Below are 19,685 nucleotides of genomic sequence, written 5' to 3' on the forward strand. Positions count from 1 at the left end.
AATTATTATTTTTTCAACTTTCTAGAGCCAGCTGTAGCTAAAGAAACAGCAATTATAACTAAAGAACTAAAAACTTCTGATTCTGCCAAGGCAGTTATGAGCAAAGGAATAGAGCGGTCCAATGAAGAAAATTTAGAAAATCTTCCAAGTAGTCAAGCGAAATCATCGAAAGCAACTTCTCTTATTGCAAAAGAAGTAAGTTTCATTAAGGTTCATTAAAATGCTGAGTATCTGAGTAGAAGCCATGCAAAAATGCTTCACCAGAAAACCCTGCAAAACTTTCGCGCATTCAACGTTTGCCTTTCCCTTTTATTGTGTATGTTCCTTCTTTGGGTTGTTGAAATTATGTACTCGATAAAGAGAATATGATCAAGGGCATGTTATTGATATAAAAACATAATATAACGTAATGTATATGTTACAGAGGAAAACCGAAATCAGTCAAATTAAGTAAAACACGTTCTAACTGAGAGCGGTGGGAAGAACATGATTATTTCGTGTTTTGACTGATTTATTTGAGACTATTATATGTATCTATCCAAAATTATTGTATTAAACTGTACTTAGCAAAACAGTGTTTGAGGAAGGAACTTATCATTGAAGAAAAAATTACTTTTTTTTGGATTTTGTTTAACAGAGTACCATTATAACAAGATAGTTTCTTCAATATCCTTGGCATATATGCAAGGCAGTTCTTGCGCATATGCCTATATGCAAGAACTGCCCGGAAACTCAGCTCACACCGAGACATATCTTTGAGTGCCCATTTTACTACAAATCTTAAAGTTTGGCTGGTTACCGCTGATGGATCCACTTCAGGAGATCCTTTACAGCCCTGAAGCGCCAAAGCTGGTGGCAGTGGTCCTCCGGACCTTTGATAATATCGGAGACTTTCTTTCCTCACTTTTTGCATTTTCATCGCCACGACAACAACAGCTTTCCTAATGGAGAATATCTCAAGACATCATAGAACTATTAAAAACGCGATTGTCCATCTCTCATCTAACATTGACGATATTGCAAATTCTCTTTTTATTCATCTTGTAAATTGTACAGATATTAAACAGAATTTTTTTTTCTTCAGTTTGTAACAATGGAAGAAAATTACGCGATTAAGTATTTCATAGGAGAAAGAAAATTGTGTGAATTTCAGGAAACAATGTTATTTATTGTTAGAAATTAAAAAAAAAAAATTTTCAAAAAATTGTCAAAAATTATTTAGTAATTACAGGATTATTAAATTGATATTGATATCATTAAAAAGATTCTTCTTAAATTTTAAAATGATGTAAAAACCGTTCTTGTACAGTAATATTTTTGAAAGTTATTGCTTAAAAACACAATTCAGATAAATTTTTAATTGATTAAAATCTAATTAAATTTCTAATATCTCGCTTGGTGGTGCACTTTGACACCCTCCAAAGTATATACAGCAAATCTGTTATATGTAATACAAAATATGTGTAGCAAATTTGGTAGTTATAAGCCAAATAGTCAAACAGGCCTGCATAGAGACAATACACACTCAGAAACCCAAACATATGCATGTTTATCGATATTATTAGCTGATATTTTATACATTAATAATGTATTTTAACATAGAATATTATGCAAACAAATTTTTAAAAATTACATAAAATCTTTGGTTAGATTTTTAATAGGATTTGTATTTAAAAAATTTATGAAATTTCATTTTTTATATGAATATTACAAAAATTCTTTTAGGCATCAAATTCACGATTTTTAATGAATTTCGCTTTTTTTTTTCGTGTCATTGTTAAATTAGAATAATTGATCTTTATAGGCAACTTTTTTATATTAATAGTAACAGGAAATTTAGAATAAATATTTACTTCAAATAAAGTAGTTTCGTAGGAAAGTATAATTTTGCTATTCCAAATTTTTTAAACTTGCCATATAAAATTTATTTAAATTTCTCTCTTCCAGGCTGCTCTTAAAAAGTGCATAGCATTCGGTGGTATACGCTTCTCTCCTAAGTGGCAAAGCACTCCTTTGAAACCCGATTTATTTGAAAATTTGCAAAAAGATTCTAAACATGATAAGAAAATGCATTTTTCAGGTATCTCTCATTTAATTTTGCAAGCATTAAGCCTTAATTTTTTGTTTATATTCGTATTATTTCAAATATATTCGTCCAGCTATATTCGTAGAATTTCAAATAGAAATAAGTTCTCTTCATAAAAATAATGAAATTCTGTTTTCTACTCATTGTCTTTTTGTTTATTTGAAGTAATGCTTAAGAAGAAATTAACTTAAAAAGAAGTAGGAAAACAGTTGAGTTATGTTTATTAATGATACTAAATTAGTAAAACGGTCCTCTGAGAAGTGTTACATTTGAAAATGAACACTTCACAGAGGAAATGAAAGAAAATTCTTTTTAAAACTTTAAGACGGCAGATAGCGCTAATAACCACATGTGTTGTGGTTTTTTTTTTTAGACATTATCTCTACTATCTCAATTTTAATTGAAGTTAAGTGGTCATAATTTAATTGAAATAAAAGCAGTATCCTCTGATACTTTATCTTATAGAAATTACAGATTCGAAGAATTTTACTTATTAATAGTTAAGAAGAAAAATGTTAATGTCTTTCAAGATAAAAAATATCAACTTCTCTAAGCCATGTCTAAAAATTCTATTTAAATAATACGTTTTGAAACATCTTCAGTATTGAGGATAGGTCGTTTTATATCATGTTGATTAAATGAAGAATTATTTATTTGATAAAAAGAAATGAGTTATAATTTATAACGAATAAACATTTATTCCAGGTATATAAAAATATAATTGCTTTTAAAAAGAATATCTTTATTACATATATTTCCTCCAGCCATCTTACAAAACAAACAATATCATCCTGTCCTTTCCGCAATCTATTAGTTGAGCACGAACAATAATATATTCTTGGACGAACACTGATAAATCAACCATCTAACTCTCCGACCCGCCCTAAGGCACACGGATTTAAACCATAGAACTGAATGACCGGACCGCCGCAACAGCAATTGGCGGGAACTGTGGTTGAGTCCTAAGGGCCGTCACCGGCCACGGTACAACCCTCCCCGAAGGAAGTACGTCCCGTCATCGATGGGAGGAGCCAGATCCCCCACCTATTAGTGTACCCTCCAGGGTGGCGAGATCCAACCACCATGCCGGAAGCATCTCATCCTCATTTCGAGGTGCCCCCCCCCGAGGGGACGAACACTGATAAATTTTTATTCGTGAAAGCGAATTAATTCGTATTAGAACATATCTGAATTCTGGTTTGTTGATTTAAAAAAGGCCGAATTATTTATACAGTCTATAAGCAAAGAATAAAAATCATTGAAAACATACACTGTAAGTTGCATTCTGGTTTTATTTCTTTCCACAAGATTTGAGGTATCTTTTCGAATCTATATCCACGGCATTCTGAAATGAGATATTTACTTGAAATGCATATTTAATAAATCTTTAATCTGATCTTATATGTTATTGATTTTATTTTTTTAAAGCTTCATCTATTAAATTATTAACAGATACTCCAGATTCTACAAAACCGATCGTACGAGAAAAAGTTGAAGCAGCAAATATAACTCCTGGTAAAACAGTCCAATCTCCATCTAAAGAAGCAGAATATTTCAAAACAGCATCAAATACGATGAATGAGGTAATATTCCTTTTTGTGTTTTCTTTAGAAAATGGATTTTTTTTAAAAATTCTAGTACTTAAAATGCATGACAATTATATTATAAACTCATTTAAACAATTTTATGAAATACTTCTGCTGCGTTTATGACTCTATTATCTCACCTGCGTTCATAAAGTCACGTTTTTGGAATCGGAGGATTCCAATTTCAAAATTTGATTCCACTATTGATATGATATGTATACTTGTTGTATTTACATTTCGCCTATTAGAAGTCTTTAGAGTCGATTTCTAGAGCTCCCATGGAAACTAACTTATAATATGAGGGTTGATTTCAAACATATGAGTGTCTTTATGAAATTTCTAATAAAAAAGAAAGCATATATCGCTGCAGGATCTTACTTGTTTTGCATATATTAGCAAATGAGAAAGAAAACTACAATTCTGTAGATGCTTCACCCATTGTAGTTGCATATCACTCATTCATTTATCACAGTAGGATGTAATTGGGTAGTAGGTGCTGATAGAATTTTCTGGTACTTTATATTTTCTTAATGTTGTTAAGGAAAATTAATCTGAAAATCAAGATCTGGCTCAGTAGGTATACGGTGAAACAAAGTCCAACCGGCTCAATAACAAGTAATTATTTTAAATAAGCACACAACCAACAAAAAATAGCTGAAGTTTACATAAAAATAGCACTCACATTAAACAGCAACACACAAGTAGTAAATCAGTAATAAACAACTGTAGTAGCACATTCAGTTCAGAAAGAATGGCAGGAGAGAGATTTTGCTCAATTACACTCGCCTCTAGATCGTTTGCTACTCCACATCAATTCACTCTCAGTTTTTTATTTTTTCTGAGAGAGAGAGTATAAAAGCTTTTTTAAGGATCATCTTGAATCCTAAAGATGCTATCCCCAATGTTCTTGTAGTTCCTACAATCTTCGAGTTTTTGGTCAGTTTCTAAATTCGTCACCAAATTTGTCGCCAAGGCTGCTGAGAGGGTTATTGACTCAATATCCATTGAGAATTCATAAAATTATTTTCTTTACTAGGAAACTTACTGCTGGACAGCAATATTACAAATTCATAACAATATTGATTGAATGTTTTCCTTTCAAGCATTGTTGTTTTCTGTATTTGGGATGAAAGATGGAACCATCTTGCTCTTGCTTTCGTTCCCTCTAAGATATTGTCATCATCGGGCTAATTTTTAGTTCTTTACTGCTCAACTAGAATTCGCAATAGTCGCTCAGAGTAAATTCTTATTTCTACTCTCAAGAAACAGCTCATCCAAAGGGTTAGACCTTTCTTTCCAAAGAAAGTTAGCCACCAAGTTTTAAAATCGAATATAACTCGATGAATGATATTTCTTGCTTCGAATTTATTTGTGTTTTTAAAGAATTATATCGGATGTAAGTAATCAATTTCTAGATAATCAGTTGGTTTGTAGTTTTCTGAGTTAGAGGAGTTGAGTGGCACATGAAGAGATGGGCTGCTTTGAAAAGAAACACTGAAATGAGATCTATCCAGATCTGCTTTTATGGATTAGATGTCTCTTTTTCTTATTGAATATATGAATCAATGTTAAAGGATTGCAAATCAATCAAAAAGAGAATTTTTAATAATGATCAAATCATTTCTACTGCATGTTGTAACATAGAACTTTGGAAAAGAGTGTGATGACTGAGGTAGTTTCATTTATCCACGGCACAAATTTTTGAATATAGCTTTAAAACTGCCTTCGTGCAATTTCAAAACGAGATGTTTACTAGATTAAAACAAACTGATCCACTTATGACAAAAAAAAATGAAGTCCCAAAATTTATCTACATAATAATAAACCATAATCTGTTCCTAACAACTCTATTAATCTAATTTCAAATTTCAACAAAAACTACTCAACGTCAGTTATTTTATATGTTAATCTCATGATTAAAATAAGATTAACAAAAATTATGTAATTAAATTTTAATATGTATATCAATAATTTCTCAGTTCATGTTTATTTATATCGAAGCTAAGTAATATCAATTTCTATTTTTAGACTAGTTTTAATGTATGTACAGCCTTTGCGGGAATGCGGTTGATTCCCAAGAGAAAAAGCACTCTACCAATACCTGATATATTCGAAAGAGAAAGAAAGGAATCGGAAATCGATGATAAGGAATTGCAACCTTCAGGTATTATGTATTTTGTAACATAATTTATAAAACGCTTTTTTAATATTTGAAATTTTTTATTAGCAAGCAAATATTTATTTTAATTGAGGGAGGAGTTGAACTCAGTACTTTTAAAATATTCTAATAAACATACAATTAAGAAATTTCGTATGCGTATATCTAGTATTATAAATATTGAAATATTTATTTGAATTTATTATTATTGAATTATTTAAATTTCATTTTCAACTATGAATCTATTAGAAATAAATGAGAATATCCGTGTATTGGCGCTTTACAAAATTGATCGGCTTATCTAGGGCTGCCAAATGTGGCAAATAATATGGAAGTTGATGTTGACTTTGGGTTTTTTTTATTAAATTTGAATTGAAGTGAAATTGTTGCTTGGTTTCAGCAAAAACTGTTTTTGTATTAATTGACTTTTAATCACTTCTACTTTAATTTAAAATTCAAATTTTACTGAAGCTAATAGAAAATTAAAAAGGTCCATAGCACAAGGAACGGAACAATAGCCGTAAAAATTCTATAATAATAAAAGTTATATAACTATCACAAAATGAAACTCTAAAATATTTTTCTGAAGAATATTAAGAGACAAAGTCGCATAAAATATTTGATTAAACATTTTAGCGAATATTAATCCCGCCAAACCAGCTGGTCGTCAAATGCGGCTAGATAAGAATAATCTTTTCAAATTGATATTAACACTATTTGAGTCGAGTGTAAAATACCATACTACGATTTTTTTAAAATAGAATTTCAAATCTCTTAAGTAAACTAATGATTGTAAATAATCCTAATATAAATATGGAACAACATTAGATTAGTAAAATAAAATATATGAACTAATATCAAATCATAAAAATTTGATTTCAGCTGTATGTTTAGGAAATAGAATATTAACAATGAAAATAGTTTTAAAAAATATGTTCCTACAGTTTTCAACAGTAATTCCAATTTGACTCATAAGTTTTACAATTTCGAATTATTATGACTCAATTATCATTCATTAATAATCAACATTTACCAAAAGACTAAATAATGCATAAAATGAAATTTTTATAAAGTATATGTTTTGAATACGTAAAAATGTATCCATCATTTAATGAGAAGAGCTTATCATTGTAAGTAATAATATAAAGCTTTATCAATACATATCGATTTGTGAAATGAAAGTCCTTTTTGTTGAATTCTGGAATGTAATTTTGTTTTATTAATCAGATGAATCCGTTGAAGTCAAGAAAATGTCTTCTTATGCTACAAAAATGATAATGACAACAGAAACTCAGCATTCGTCTATTGAAAAATCAGATCAGTATTCAACTGAAATGGCAAAATCCACAGAAACAGTATCAACTACTACGAAGGAGGTAATATTCATTCAAACGTTTTAAATAATTCCTTATTTTTTAAAAAAAAATATTTTTAGTGGCTTTCATGAGACGACAAAGGAAAAATTTTTGCACATTTATCGTGAGCTGTAAAAACCATAACTTCATTTTATTTAAATTTTTATAATAATAATTACACAAAAAAAAACACAAATCAAAAGGCAAAAACGAGAAGGGAAAAAAATTGTGGAAAGAATTTCACAGCATACATTTCGTCAAAATATTCGTCACTGCGTACAGTTCGTCTCAAAAACATTTTCCTTATGCATTTGCGCCTTGCTGTTGATTGCATTTGCGCTTTGGTTGTGTTTGTTATTTTGATTTTTCTAGAAGATATAGCTTACGAGCAAAAATGAAAAAAAAAAAAAAAAAAAAAAAAAAAAAAAACGTTTTCCATACATTTTTTTATATATTTTTTTATTTTTATAAATTGTTTTTGTATTTTTTCCTTATTTAGGTATTTTATATGTACATGTGTATAGAAAAACCTTTGCCCATTTTATCTTATTTTCTTATCTCTAATAACGTGCATAATTTAAAACTGTATTTGAATCTAAGTGGGATATATTATAGGGAAATTAAAAGTCTCTTTTGCTGATGCGACATCCGATTGATAGAGAGAGAGAGAGACGAGGAGTTGAAATTTCCATTGTCTCATAACTCCTTTAGTATTGAAGATCATTTAAATTAGGCAAATTTTCACGCCGTTCATATGGAAATAATTTTCTAAAAGTGCTTGACAGCAGCAATTCTTTTTAAGTTCAAATTTAAATATGATTTTTAGCTCCATTCAAAGGGAAATATATATATATGTGCCATTAAATATCCAGCTGAATGCCATTATATGTCCCTTGCAACAATCTAATCAAATACTAAAATATCTATTGAATAAACTATAATTTTTATGTGTATTTGGAAAAATTATTATCATACGTTTTTCTCATAAAATCGTACACATAGATAAATTCAAAAGAACTCGGAAAGGAAAAATTATCTTTATAATATGAAAATGATATAATTTTTTTAGCATCAATAAATATTCCATCATTTGGAGTAACCGGCACTGAAAAGATATAAAAATCATTCACTTCAAAAAAGTGGAAGAAAACCATATTTTAAACTAAAATTCTATAAAACAAAATATCATTTAAATTTTTCATAATTCAGTTTCTTGCATTTAGATAATCGGCACTAAAAGAAATAAAAAATCTTTCGCTTCAAACCATTACATTGTAAGAAAACCAAAACTGCAATCCTTTAAAATAAAGTAAAATATTTAAAATTGTCATAATTCATATTCTTGTATGAATTTACGGTTATAACATTATGTAAGTAACCAACTAAAACAAATTATAATAGCATATTCCATCTTGTAAACTTCATATCATTATATTTATATGCGCTTTTTTGTTATATTCTCAATATTTGTTCTTTTCCTGTCCAATTTGTTAATTAGGTATGCCGTATTGCTGCTTTTGGAGGTATAGGCTTAGCACCCAGGGTGAGGAGTACTTCTACAAAATCCAATATATTTGAAAGCACACAAAAGGAATCGAAAACTGCTGATCTGGAACCCCAACTTACAAGTATGTGTTTGAATAAGATGCTTTATAACTACCATTCTGAAATTTGTCTTGTCAGATTTCTAAATCCATGGCCTTTATATGCTGAAAAAATAATTACTATACATCATTCGATTCAGATTAATTCTCATTTCAAACCAACTTTGACATCTTTACATATTACATGTTAAAAGCTTACAAAAAGATTAGGAAATGAAAAACAAATATATTCATAAAGGATTATCATTAGATATTAAAATTAACTTTCTGCACTCTCATCTCCCCCTTTTTTTAATCTTAGAAAGGAAATACATGAAAAATCACAAGATTTGCATCTTATTAGTATTAATAATCTGTAAATATATATTATCTACAACAAAATGAATTATTCAATCTTTTTGTCTATCAGTTCTAAAATAATGTCAAAAGAAAAAATAATATCGTTTATAAAAATAATTCTATATTTCATTGATTACGTTGTTAATATATTTTAATAACAAATCGATGCTATTATTTGAAATAAAAAATCTTTATTATTTAAAAAAATTATTTAATCGAGACTGAAATTCTAATTGTGTTTTTAATTTTGAAGATTTTTCTGTGAAAGAGATGAAAAAGATTCCTGATACTTCAAAGGCCTTAATAAAAGCAGGAACTCAACATTCGAATATTGAAAAGTTGCCAGCATCTACAACTGAAAAGCCAGAATCGACAAAAATTCATATCGAGAAAAATATGAACGAGGTAATGTTCATTGAAATGGTTTTTTTAAACAATAAAGACTTTCAAAAAATTATAATTAATAATAATATAATTAATTTTTTTTGTAAATATTTTTAAAGTACGATTTGGAAAGTATGAAAATTTTTCTCTATTTATAAATTCCTTTAAATACGTATTGTCTATTTTATAATGCGAAATAATGTTTATTATACAAGTAAAAACGAAAATTCACGTCGAAATCGACATTTTTAATCTGCATCAATATAAACTGATTAAAAAATTTATTTCATGACTTCAGCTATGTCGCTACATTGAATTCGCTAGCTCATTTTGCTCAGATAAATAAAACAAGGCGAGAAGAAATTGGATAATATAATTCATGCAGATTACGATATGATATGATACGATATGATTACGATACGATTGCGATATGATAAAAGCAGTATATCGCTGTTAGTTAGCTGTATTTGAACGAATTCACATTTTAAGAAATCAGGACTCCATATACTATAATCAAAAGTGGTATTTTTTTTTTCTTTCGTTTAGAGGTCAAATTCGGTTGTCCGAAAAAAATTCTTCATTAATAATTTTAGATATTCCGCAGAAATTCAGCCTATCTGATATTGCGACTTTTTCTAAGACAAAAGAAAATTCTTTCCAATTCCATGTATTATATTCATAAAACTAAAGTTTAAAAAAAAATGAAAACAAATTTTATCGTGCTTCTCTTATGCTGTGTATAGGGGCGAGAATTGTAACTCTGACCTTTTTCAGTATTAATTTTTATTGGCTTTGTTTTATTTTCTATTTACAGTTTTTTCCCAATGTTAATATTAATTCTACTTAATTTTGCATTCATCACATATTTTTTTTAAAAAGTTCAGTTTAAACATTTTTTACTATTTTGGTTTTAAATTTACATGCTGGTCAATGTTACAACATAGTGCCGCACCTTTAACCTGCATCTATTATAAAAAGAAATATAAATGAAGAAATGAATTGTTTTTTCTAAAATCATAAATATTTATTCATTAAAAGAATTGATTTGCAAGGGTTTGTAGTTTTTTAAAAAGTTCGTTTTTTTAAAAATATATTCATTATGTTACTATTCAATGAATGCAAAAAAAATTAACTGAACTTTTTCATTTAAAGAAAAGTATCGCAACTTTCAAAATTTATCTTTTCTAAATCTTTTGTTGTTGTTGTTTGTTTGATTGTTTGTTTGCTTTTCGGTTCAATCATTTAATTTTAATGACTGTACAACTAATCCTTCTAGACTTTCAGTGATAATCTTTGCTTTAACATTTGGTTTTTCTTTACTTGTTCTTAATCATTAGTGAGCCATAGGAAGAAGCCTCGCATTGTCAGTGAAGATGAATGGAGGGGTCAATCATATATATATATATATATATATATATATATATATATATATATATATATATATATATATATATTCTGACAAGTTTGGGTCAGAATCAGTGTTGAAGAATCTATAATAGCTAGCTCATGCTTGAATATATGGATAAGCTAGTTAATACATAATTAACGATGATCAGTTAATTACAAATTAATTAGTTACAGAATCTATTCATTAGGGAAAGTATCCTTATTAAAGGGAGCAAAACTTACAACCTATAACTGAAGTTTTCCATGATATTATTTAGAGTTAGATTTAGTAACCCCATTTAGTCGCATCATATATAATAACTAGTTTGTTCGCTGTACTTACTTAGTGTTAACATCAAATTGTTTATTTCCTAGCTGTAGTACGTTTTGAATGATCCAAATATATCCTTAAAAAATGCATTGGATTGTTGTTGTAAAGATGAAAATAATGATAATCACACTTTTTTTTAAAACTCAATAGCAGGAATAGTTACATGAGTTCGGAGGCATTTTTTAAGGATTTTGTCGGATAGAATCAATCAAATGTTTAAATAATTGGAAAAAATATTGTAAAAATCGGAAAATTGAAACTTAATCTAAAAGTCAAAAAGTTATATCATAAGAAAAGAGTCGTAGATAAAAAGTAATAGAGAGGTAAAACAATTTAGTATTAATATACATCAAGTTATAGATTCATGTATGTTTGTAACTCATAATTGTTTTCATTAATATTTCTTCCAAGAGTAAATATTCAATTCTCAGAGAAAATTAAAAGAGAAATTTTACTTAGTGCTCCCAAAACATATTTACCTTCCCGCCGTCATGCATGTTTTTCTTTTAATTGGAAATATCTTGTGATAGGCCATAAGACCAAGAGTCAAATAGAGATAGCATGCCTAAATTATCACCATCCTAATTACCCAAATATGTATAATATAGTAAAATTTGAAAAAACAATATTGTATAATATTGTTTTACAATATTGAAACTGTAAAATGTATGACTTTTGTTGTATTAATCAATATTGAGTTCCAATATTGTATAATATTGTTTTTCCAGTATTCACCAAATTAGTTTTCAATCCTGTAAATATTCCTAAAATTAATTATAATTACTTATTTGAATATGAAAATTGCATTTCACTTTTTAACACAACTCTCAGTTATTATTTAATTTAAATTTGCTATGTTTTTGGTTTCTATTTATATCCATTTTGAAGCGGGACCATTTGATTTGAAAGCAACGCCTTATTTACTGAGTCAGGAAGACTTTGAAACGCGGAAAATCCATTATGAAAATTGAGGGTTCGTTTCGATAAGTTTATTTTTGCATCGTTAATATTGTGAATATTGATGGTAATATAATAATAGTAATGATTTCTGTCTTCTGTTTTTAACGTTATATTATTAAATATGTGAAACTAGTGGTAAAAAATTATGATCACTTGTTACAAGAATTTTAAGTTCAAAAAAATTCGTATATATGCCGAATTATTTTATTAGGTCATCCCAAAGCCTTTTCCTGCTTTTGGAGGTTTACGTTTCAAGCCGAGGCAAAAAAATCTAAGAGATGTATTTGAAGATGTACAAAAAGTCGGCAATCAGAAGCTGTCTTAAGGTACTGCTTCTTTTTAATTATTTGATAAATAAATACTATTGCTTTTATTTAAAATATAATTTTAGAGTAAAAACTCTTAAAAAAAATGCTGAAAACTTTTAAAGATTTTACTTAAAGGTATTCCTTTTTCATGTTATATAATTTTTGTAAAGTAACGATATATTATGCCTTTTCAATTCTTGTTTTATTTTGTCATTGTTCTACAAAGTTAAATCCATTTTTATAAAAAAGAGAATCTACAAAGCTATATTGGCCTAAAATAAACAAAAAAAAATTCTAGTGACACTAGCTCGGTTGATGTTTTGGGATTTTATAAAATTAAGAGATTAAAGGAATATTAAGAAACCTCGACTGTAACTCTGCTGATTGAAACCGTTCCTCAGTTAATATTAGATCATTAGCTGTTGTTGAAATATCTCCTTTATATTCAGTTTGTGTTCAGTCTTCATACACAGCTTCTAACTAACTGCTAATTTAAGTTGTATGATACAATATACCTATCTATTTCATTACTTCAAAACCAATTTTAATAATTGAAGCATTTTTATTTATTTTACTTTCTAGATGCATTTTTATGTGATTTATCGTTCTGGGTATTTAGTGCCACGTAACTTAATCTAACTATTTCGATAAAATCTATTTATTTTAGAAAAAGCGATATTTTTATAAATACTTTCTTGTATTACTTAAATTTCTGACACACATTCAATCTTGCAACAACTGCAATTATTCCCTATTTTATTATTATTACAAAATAGTTTTATAACTAATAGGCTTCTCTGGAGACCTGATGTTTTCCCGCTTACGGTAACAGTACTAATTTAGCCACCCCCAAACTGTGATGAGCTACATCTTATCACACTAAACGAAAGTGCTATTATCAATTATATTTGCACAATAAACATAAATAATTCCGACTGTTTGCTTACCCTTGCTGGGTGATGAATATGTGGCGATTTAGAATGAGCGAGGATAGAACCTGGGACCTTGTGGTTCGCAACCGAGTAACATGACCCCAATACAAAAGCAATTGCTCGTGTAGCGTAGCTGTTAACTGGCTTATAAGCTATTCACTACAAATAAAATAAGCGAAATCACTCAAGGCTAAGCGCATTGTCAATTTTATTTTGCACTGCATCTCGAGAATGGATGGAAGAGCGGGCAGCAAATAATTGTTGACGACTAATCAGATGATTATATCACGAAATTTTTAGTTCAGTTAATAATAAAAGTGTTTATGTATATGTGTTAGCGCTCTACAGGCCATATAAGTCTTACAGCTATTAAATTTGGAATATATGTAGTTTTCTGAGTGAGAATGCGCACCTGGATATTTTTAATTATAATTAATTAAAATTTAAGCTGAATTTCGGTATTTTTCCCGCGATAGCTTCCGAAAATATTACTGCACAAAAATGAATTTTGAACTTATTTTAAAATGCAAAAAAATCAATCTAATTTTCCCTGATACTAAAAAGAACTTTAGTAATACTAATTTAATAAACGTGGAAATTTTTGCTGAATATTGATATTTTTTAAGAATATCTTTTCACAATTTTTAGCAATAGATTACATTGTTGTCCTGAAAATTCAAACAATTTTTAGTGTTTCATCAAAATTTTAATCACATGGTTTTTTTCCCCATTTTTGAAAACTAAGGAAGGAAAATTCTGTTTAATATTTATGTAATTTACGAAACGGATAAAAAGTGAAATTACAATATCGCGAAAATTAGATGATAGATGAACAAGATATTTACATTTTTAATATTCCTATGATTTTACAGGACTAGTTTCCAATTAAAAGGTTAGAGCGAAAGAAATAGAACTAAAATAAGATAATTATAAAAATACGACTTTAATGTCAAACAATTTGAAGAAATCATGGATGTGGAATTATATCTAAACAATTTATCTGAAACTAAATGTATCTAATAATTTTCGAAATAGCTAGTTGCCTGAGATGACTAATATGAAATAAAAGTTAGCGAAATTGGTTTAATTATTGTTACAGCGGGATTACATAATGGTTCTTTTCTATAAAGAATATACAGTGTTGTATTGTTTTTTGATATCCCTCTCTAAATAGAAGTATTATGTGGAGAGCTAATTGAAGAATAATGGACTGCCATATAACATAAATTTTAATATCTTTATAATATAGAAGCATATTATTTCACAAAAATTGGTTTTCAGTTATGCCAATTTTATTTCTATACAGTTTGTTCTTAAATAAACCTTAAAAAATAATTTGCAGCAATACTTCAATTACTTTAAGTTCTGCTTTTACACACACGCACTTTACAGCAATATTAAATACTTGTTTTGTATGTACTCTTTCATTGCTATTATGATAAACTATAATAAAAATAGACAACTAACTAATATTAAAACAACACAATTAAATGTTCAAATTATCTTTAGGGTTTTTTTTTTTTTTTTTTTTTTTTTTTGCATACAACTATTTCCAACGAAAAATTGTAAAATTACCAACTGAAAGAATCCACAGATATCTATATTTTGTAATCCTTTTTACTAAAACAAAATCTAAAATTGATTTCTAGCATGTTTTATTCAAAATTAACAAATATTTCTATTTCTTTACAGTGTCTAGACAAAGATATGTACTCCAAACTTTCATGAGAAAATGGGGATTGTTTGATCTGCCACAAATCTTATTTTTTTATATAAAGTATATATATTTTCAGCATAATGTGAATAAATTATTTAAACTTTGAATAAATTATTTAAACTTTTTTATTCAATTTGATGATGAAATCAAAATAAATATTTTAACAAATTTTCATTGTAGTCTGGTTTTATTATAATACTTCTCTGACAGTTAAAAATGTTCAAATAGGGTATTCAGATAGTCTAAAGCTGGAGCACTTGGACAACTTATTGTTACGAAATTATCTTGTCTTTGCAACTCTGTTGTTGCCGTAGTTTTAGCCTTCTGTTATTCGTAATATTTAATATCTATTACTATAGTATCCAAATAGTAACAGTATTAACTCACTAAATTTGACCATCCACAAAATTTCAATAGTAATCCTATAAAAAAAAAAGTTGAGTATTTCTAAACGAAAACTTAAAGTGTGTGGGTGTTCTTTTCCCCCCAAACAAGATAATGGCCGTTTATCAAGTGATCATTTTATTGTCTGACTAACATTCCGTTGAAACCTGACCGTAGTCTTAAATCTTATCGTCCATTGAGATTAATGAAAGGGTTAAGAATACACCTGTGATTAGTAGATGCTTTTCGTTCGAATTTGAAAATGCAATTTGGATAGATTGGAAAGGTGAATCAAGTAATCCGGAAAGAAAAGATGTCACCGATATATTCCGTTTCAAAGCAAAAAGAATACCAATTTGGGCATTGCAGCGTGTGTAGATCCCTACATAATCATATGGAATTTATAAAAGAGATGAAGTAGCTCCATACTAAAGAGCCCCCCCCCCCCGAAAAAAAAAACTCATCCGCTGATGTCATTATTTTTAAAACTTTTTCGTTCACATTCATGCTCATTTAGATTACCTAAATATTCGCTTATTTACTTCATGGCAGTGGAATAAATTATAAGGTTTTGTGTTTACTCTAGTGTTGCGTTTGTTTCAATTCATATTGAATGAAAAGCATTCTAAAAAGAAAAAACTTTATATATATATATATATATATATATATATATATATATATATATATATATATATATATATGCAATAATATTTCTTAATATAATTTAAACCCTTATTAATTTCCTAACTTTTATTCTAATTTAACCCATATTAACTTCATTCTAAAATGTTCTCTTATTTCCTGATTCCATTTTTCCATACACATTTTTTTAATTTAATGACTTTTATACTGCTCTGTAAAACACTTTCATTTTACACCGCTCTGTCTGTTACTGCGCTCTGTAAAACTGCTAATTCCGCAGGTTCTCCCGATTCAAGTGAAGGGATAAAAATCCTTAATGTGTACCACATTTTTTTAAAGATACCTACATTTCCCTTTCCTATGACTACACGTGTCAATGAAATCCCTATCAAAATTTCATTATAAAATCACTGAGAGAAAAATTTCGGTCCCTTTTCTTGTGTCGGGTGAGATTGAGGTACCATGTATTCAAGTGAAGGGATAAAAATCCTTAATGTGTACCACATTTTTTTAAAGATACCTACATTTACCTTTCCTATGACTACACGTGTCAATGAAATCCCTATCAAAATTTCATTATAAAATGACTGAGAAAAAATTTCGGTCCCTTTTCTTGTGTCGTGGTGAGATTGAGGTACCATGTATTCAAGTAAAGGGATAAAAATCCTTAATGTGTACCACATTTTTTTAAAGATACCTACATTTACCTTTCCTATGACTACACGTGTCAATGAAATCCCTATCAAAATTTCATTATAAAATGACTGAGAAAAAATTTCGGTCCCTTTTCTTGTGTCGTGGTGAGATTGAGGTACCATGTATTCAAGTGAAGGGATACAAATCCTTAATGTGTACCACATTTTTCAAAGCGACCTGCATTTCCCTTTCCTATGACTACACGTGTCAATGAAATCCCTATCAAAATTTCATTATAAAATCACTGAGAGAAAAATTTCGGTCCCTTTTGCTCTTGTGTCGTGGCGTAGATTGAGGTATCATGTATTCTTTGTGCGTAAAATATGCCTCCAGTGATAAAATAAATCGATTTCAAATTTGTCTTCTATTCTGAAAACAATTGTTAATGCAACGTTATCGTTAATTATATGATATACATAACCGTTAATAGTTATTATTAATTAATTCGTAGAGTGTTTTTTGTTAAAGGCTCTTTTGAGCGCAATTCTAACTATCATTATAAGAAAATATTGAAATATTTAAAGAAATTTCTTTTCGTTGAGCTCTTCGCATTCAATTTTAATGAAATACAGAAGATTTTCTTCCCTTCAATCGACCTATCTTATTCACAAGATGTAAAGCTGACAAGAGCCAGTGGGCATAAAATAACAGAAAAATGAAATAATTATGTATAATATAAAAGGAATATAAACATAAAAAGAAGCATCATTTGCATAATATAGTAGCAAAATAAGACAATAATTTTAAAAAAGCGAAATCTGTGAAATTATATCGAGAATAGGAAAATAGAAATTGATGTAAAATTTAGATAAAGGGGGGAGATGATAAAAATAAAGGTTATGCATGTCAAATGCAAAATGAAAGAAAAGATCAGCCTAATAATTTGTTGCAAATGAAATCTTCGAATTCTACTATACAATAATCTTTTTTCCCCACACGGATATAGTTACCTAAAGGGGTTTCAAGCTGTCAGAAGTCGCTGAGCACAAAAAGAAAAAAAAAAGAATAAATAAAAATATATTGCGCTCAATGAAAAACAAACAAACAAAGAATAAATAAGAGAAATGAAAAAAGAATACATAAAAGAAAAAAAAATGTATAAAAATAATAATAAAGAATATGAAGCATAAAAAAATGTAAAAGGAATTGGCAAATGTAAAAAAGGAAATAAGGATCATATAATACAAAATAAAAAACAAAACATATTAGCATAAAATCATAAAAAGAATGTAAAAAAGCAAAATATAGCAGGTATAGAGAAGAAAAAATTTTTAGCAAATAATTAATGTAAAATAGAAATAAAGCAAGTAATGCAATAAAGAATAATACATTACAGAAATCTGTAAAATAATTTAGAGTAACTATAAAATATATTCAAGTAATTCTAAAGTAATTTAATTTAAACTATTTTAATTTATATTTTGATTAATTATAAATTATTTTGATTTAAAATAATTTAGAAAAATAAAAAAAATTTAGATGAAAGCAAATTGTTATACAACAAATTTTAAAATTTTTTAAATAATTTATACACTTTATTCAGAAACATTTTTAATTATCCATACCAAAGATTGAAACTCTAATATAATTAATTTTTTCCATTGAATTTTTTAAACACATATTTTGTAACTGTCGTCAAAATATCTTTAAAAATAAATTGTTTAAGCCATTTGAATTGATAATTCTTTCAAGTGAGTTTTATGATTTTATCGATTCATTAACAATGCATAATTTTAAATGCATCAAACACTACGAAAATAAACAGAATCGTTTAGAATAATCGGTCGAAAACAGGTTTAAAAAAATACTTAAAAACCTATGTACTTAAAACTATAAACATGTACAAAAATATATATAACAAATACAATTTAATTACAAAAACACAGCTAACCTAAAAATAATTTAAATCAAGTCCGCATCCGTTGAAAATAGTTGTCAAAAATCAGAACACAATGCGCGTGCGTGAATTTTTCTAAGTCAGTTGGAGTAACGCTATGCAGATTAGAAATTTATAATTTCCTTTATTCTGTTTTATTTTAATTCAAAAGTACTTCAGAATGAATCTGAAAGTTCGATTAATTGACAATGTTTAATTTTAAATGCATCAAACATTAAGAAAATAAACAGAATCGTTTGAAATAATCGGTTGAAAAAATGTTAAGCCTAACCTCATTAACGTGGGAAAAAAACTGAAACCTTACTCTTTTAGCGGTGGAGAAATGGTGATTTTTTTGGCGGGAAAGTTAGTTTTAATGAACAGGTAAAATTCTAATTAAAAATTTTAAAAAAGGGACCCCAGGTGCACATTCCCGACCTCCAAGGCATAAATGTACCAAAATTGGTAGCTGTAGGTCAAATGGTCTGACCTGTAGAGCGCCAACACACACAGACATTGAGCTTCATTATAATATAAAATATAAATTGCATTAAATATTTACCTTGTTTGTTTTCTGCGCTATAATACCTGATTTTTTAGATTTATAGTTAAAATCACTTAGTACTCAATTTTAATTTCAGAAATAATTTTAACTTTCAAATTCTGTAATTATTTAATCTTAATGAACGAGAAATAACCGTTGCATATAGTGCTAAAATGCCATTCTAAAGGTACTCTTCAACTATAACTGTATTGAAAGCATAAAATTTAACACAGGTATTTTAATTTTTGTTCAAAACGATTATAACAGCACTTTTACTTTTTGATGTAAACTGTCTGTAGCTCATGGGTCTCCCGTTTATCATATAGGGGCCTTGGATGACTAAAAATTCGAGTTTAAAGTTCGACAATTTTAAAAGATTGAAAGCAACAACAAACTT

General features: G+C 28.0%; 1 protein-coding gene across 4 annotated transcripts in view; it reads left to right on the plus strand.

Moving 5' to 3' along the window:
• The window catches only part of LOC129970684 (uncharacterized), a 49,304-nt gene extending 34,059 nt beyond the window's left edge, over positions 1-15,245 (plus strand). For all 4 annotated transcript variants that reach the window (XM_056084480.1, XM_056084482.1, XM_056084483.1 and 1 more), the window contains exons 6-14: positions 26-195; positions 1,948-2,080; positions 3,539-3,669; positions 5,701-5,836; positions 7,058-7,206; positions 8,684-8,813; positions 9,382-9,533; positions 12,401-12,515; positions 15,122-15,245. In XM_056084480.1, the coding sequence (XP_055940455.1) occupies positions 26-195; positions 1,948-2,080; positions 3,539-3,669; positions 5,701-5,836; positions 7,058-7,206; positions 8,684-8,813; positions 9,382-9,533; positions 12,401-12,514 (1,115 nt within the window). In that variant the 3' untranslated portion in view covers position 12,515; positions 15,122-15,245. The remainder of the gene's footprint in view (positions 1-25; positions 196-1,947; positions 2,081-3,538; positions 3,670-5,700; positions 5,837-7,057; positions 7,207-8,683; positions 8,814-9,381; positions 9,534-12,400; positions 12,516-15,121) is intronic.
• The last annotated feature ends 4,440 nt before the right edge of the window (positions 15,246-19,685 follow it).

Source organism: Argiope bruennichi, chromosome 1 (assembly GCF_947563725.1).
Source record: "Argiope bruennichi chromosome 1, qqArgBrue1.1, whole genome shotgun sequence".
Taxonomy (NCBI): domain Eukaryota; kingdom Metazoa; phylum Arthropoda; class Arachnida; order Araneae; family Araneidae; genus Argiope; species Argiope bruennichi.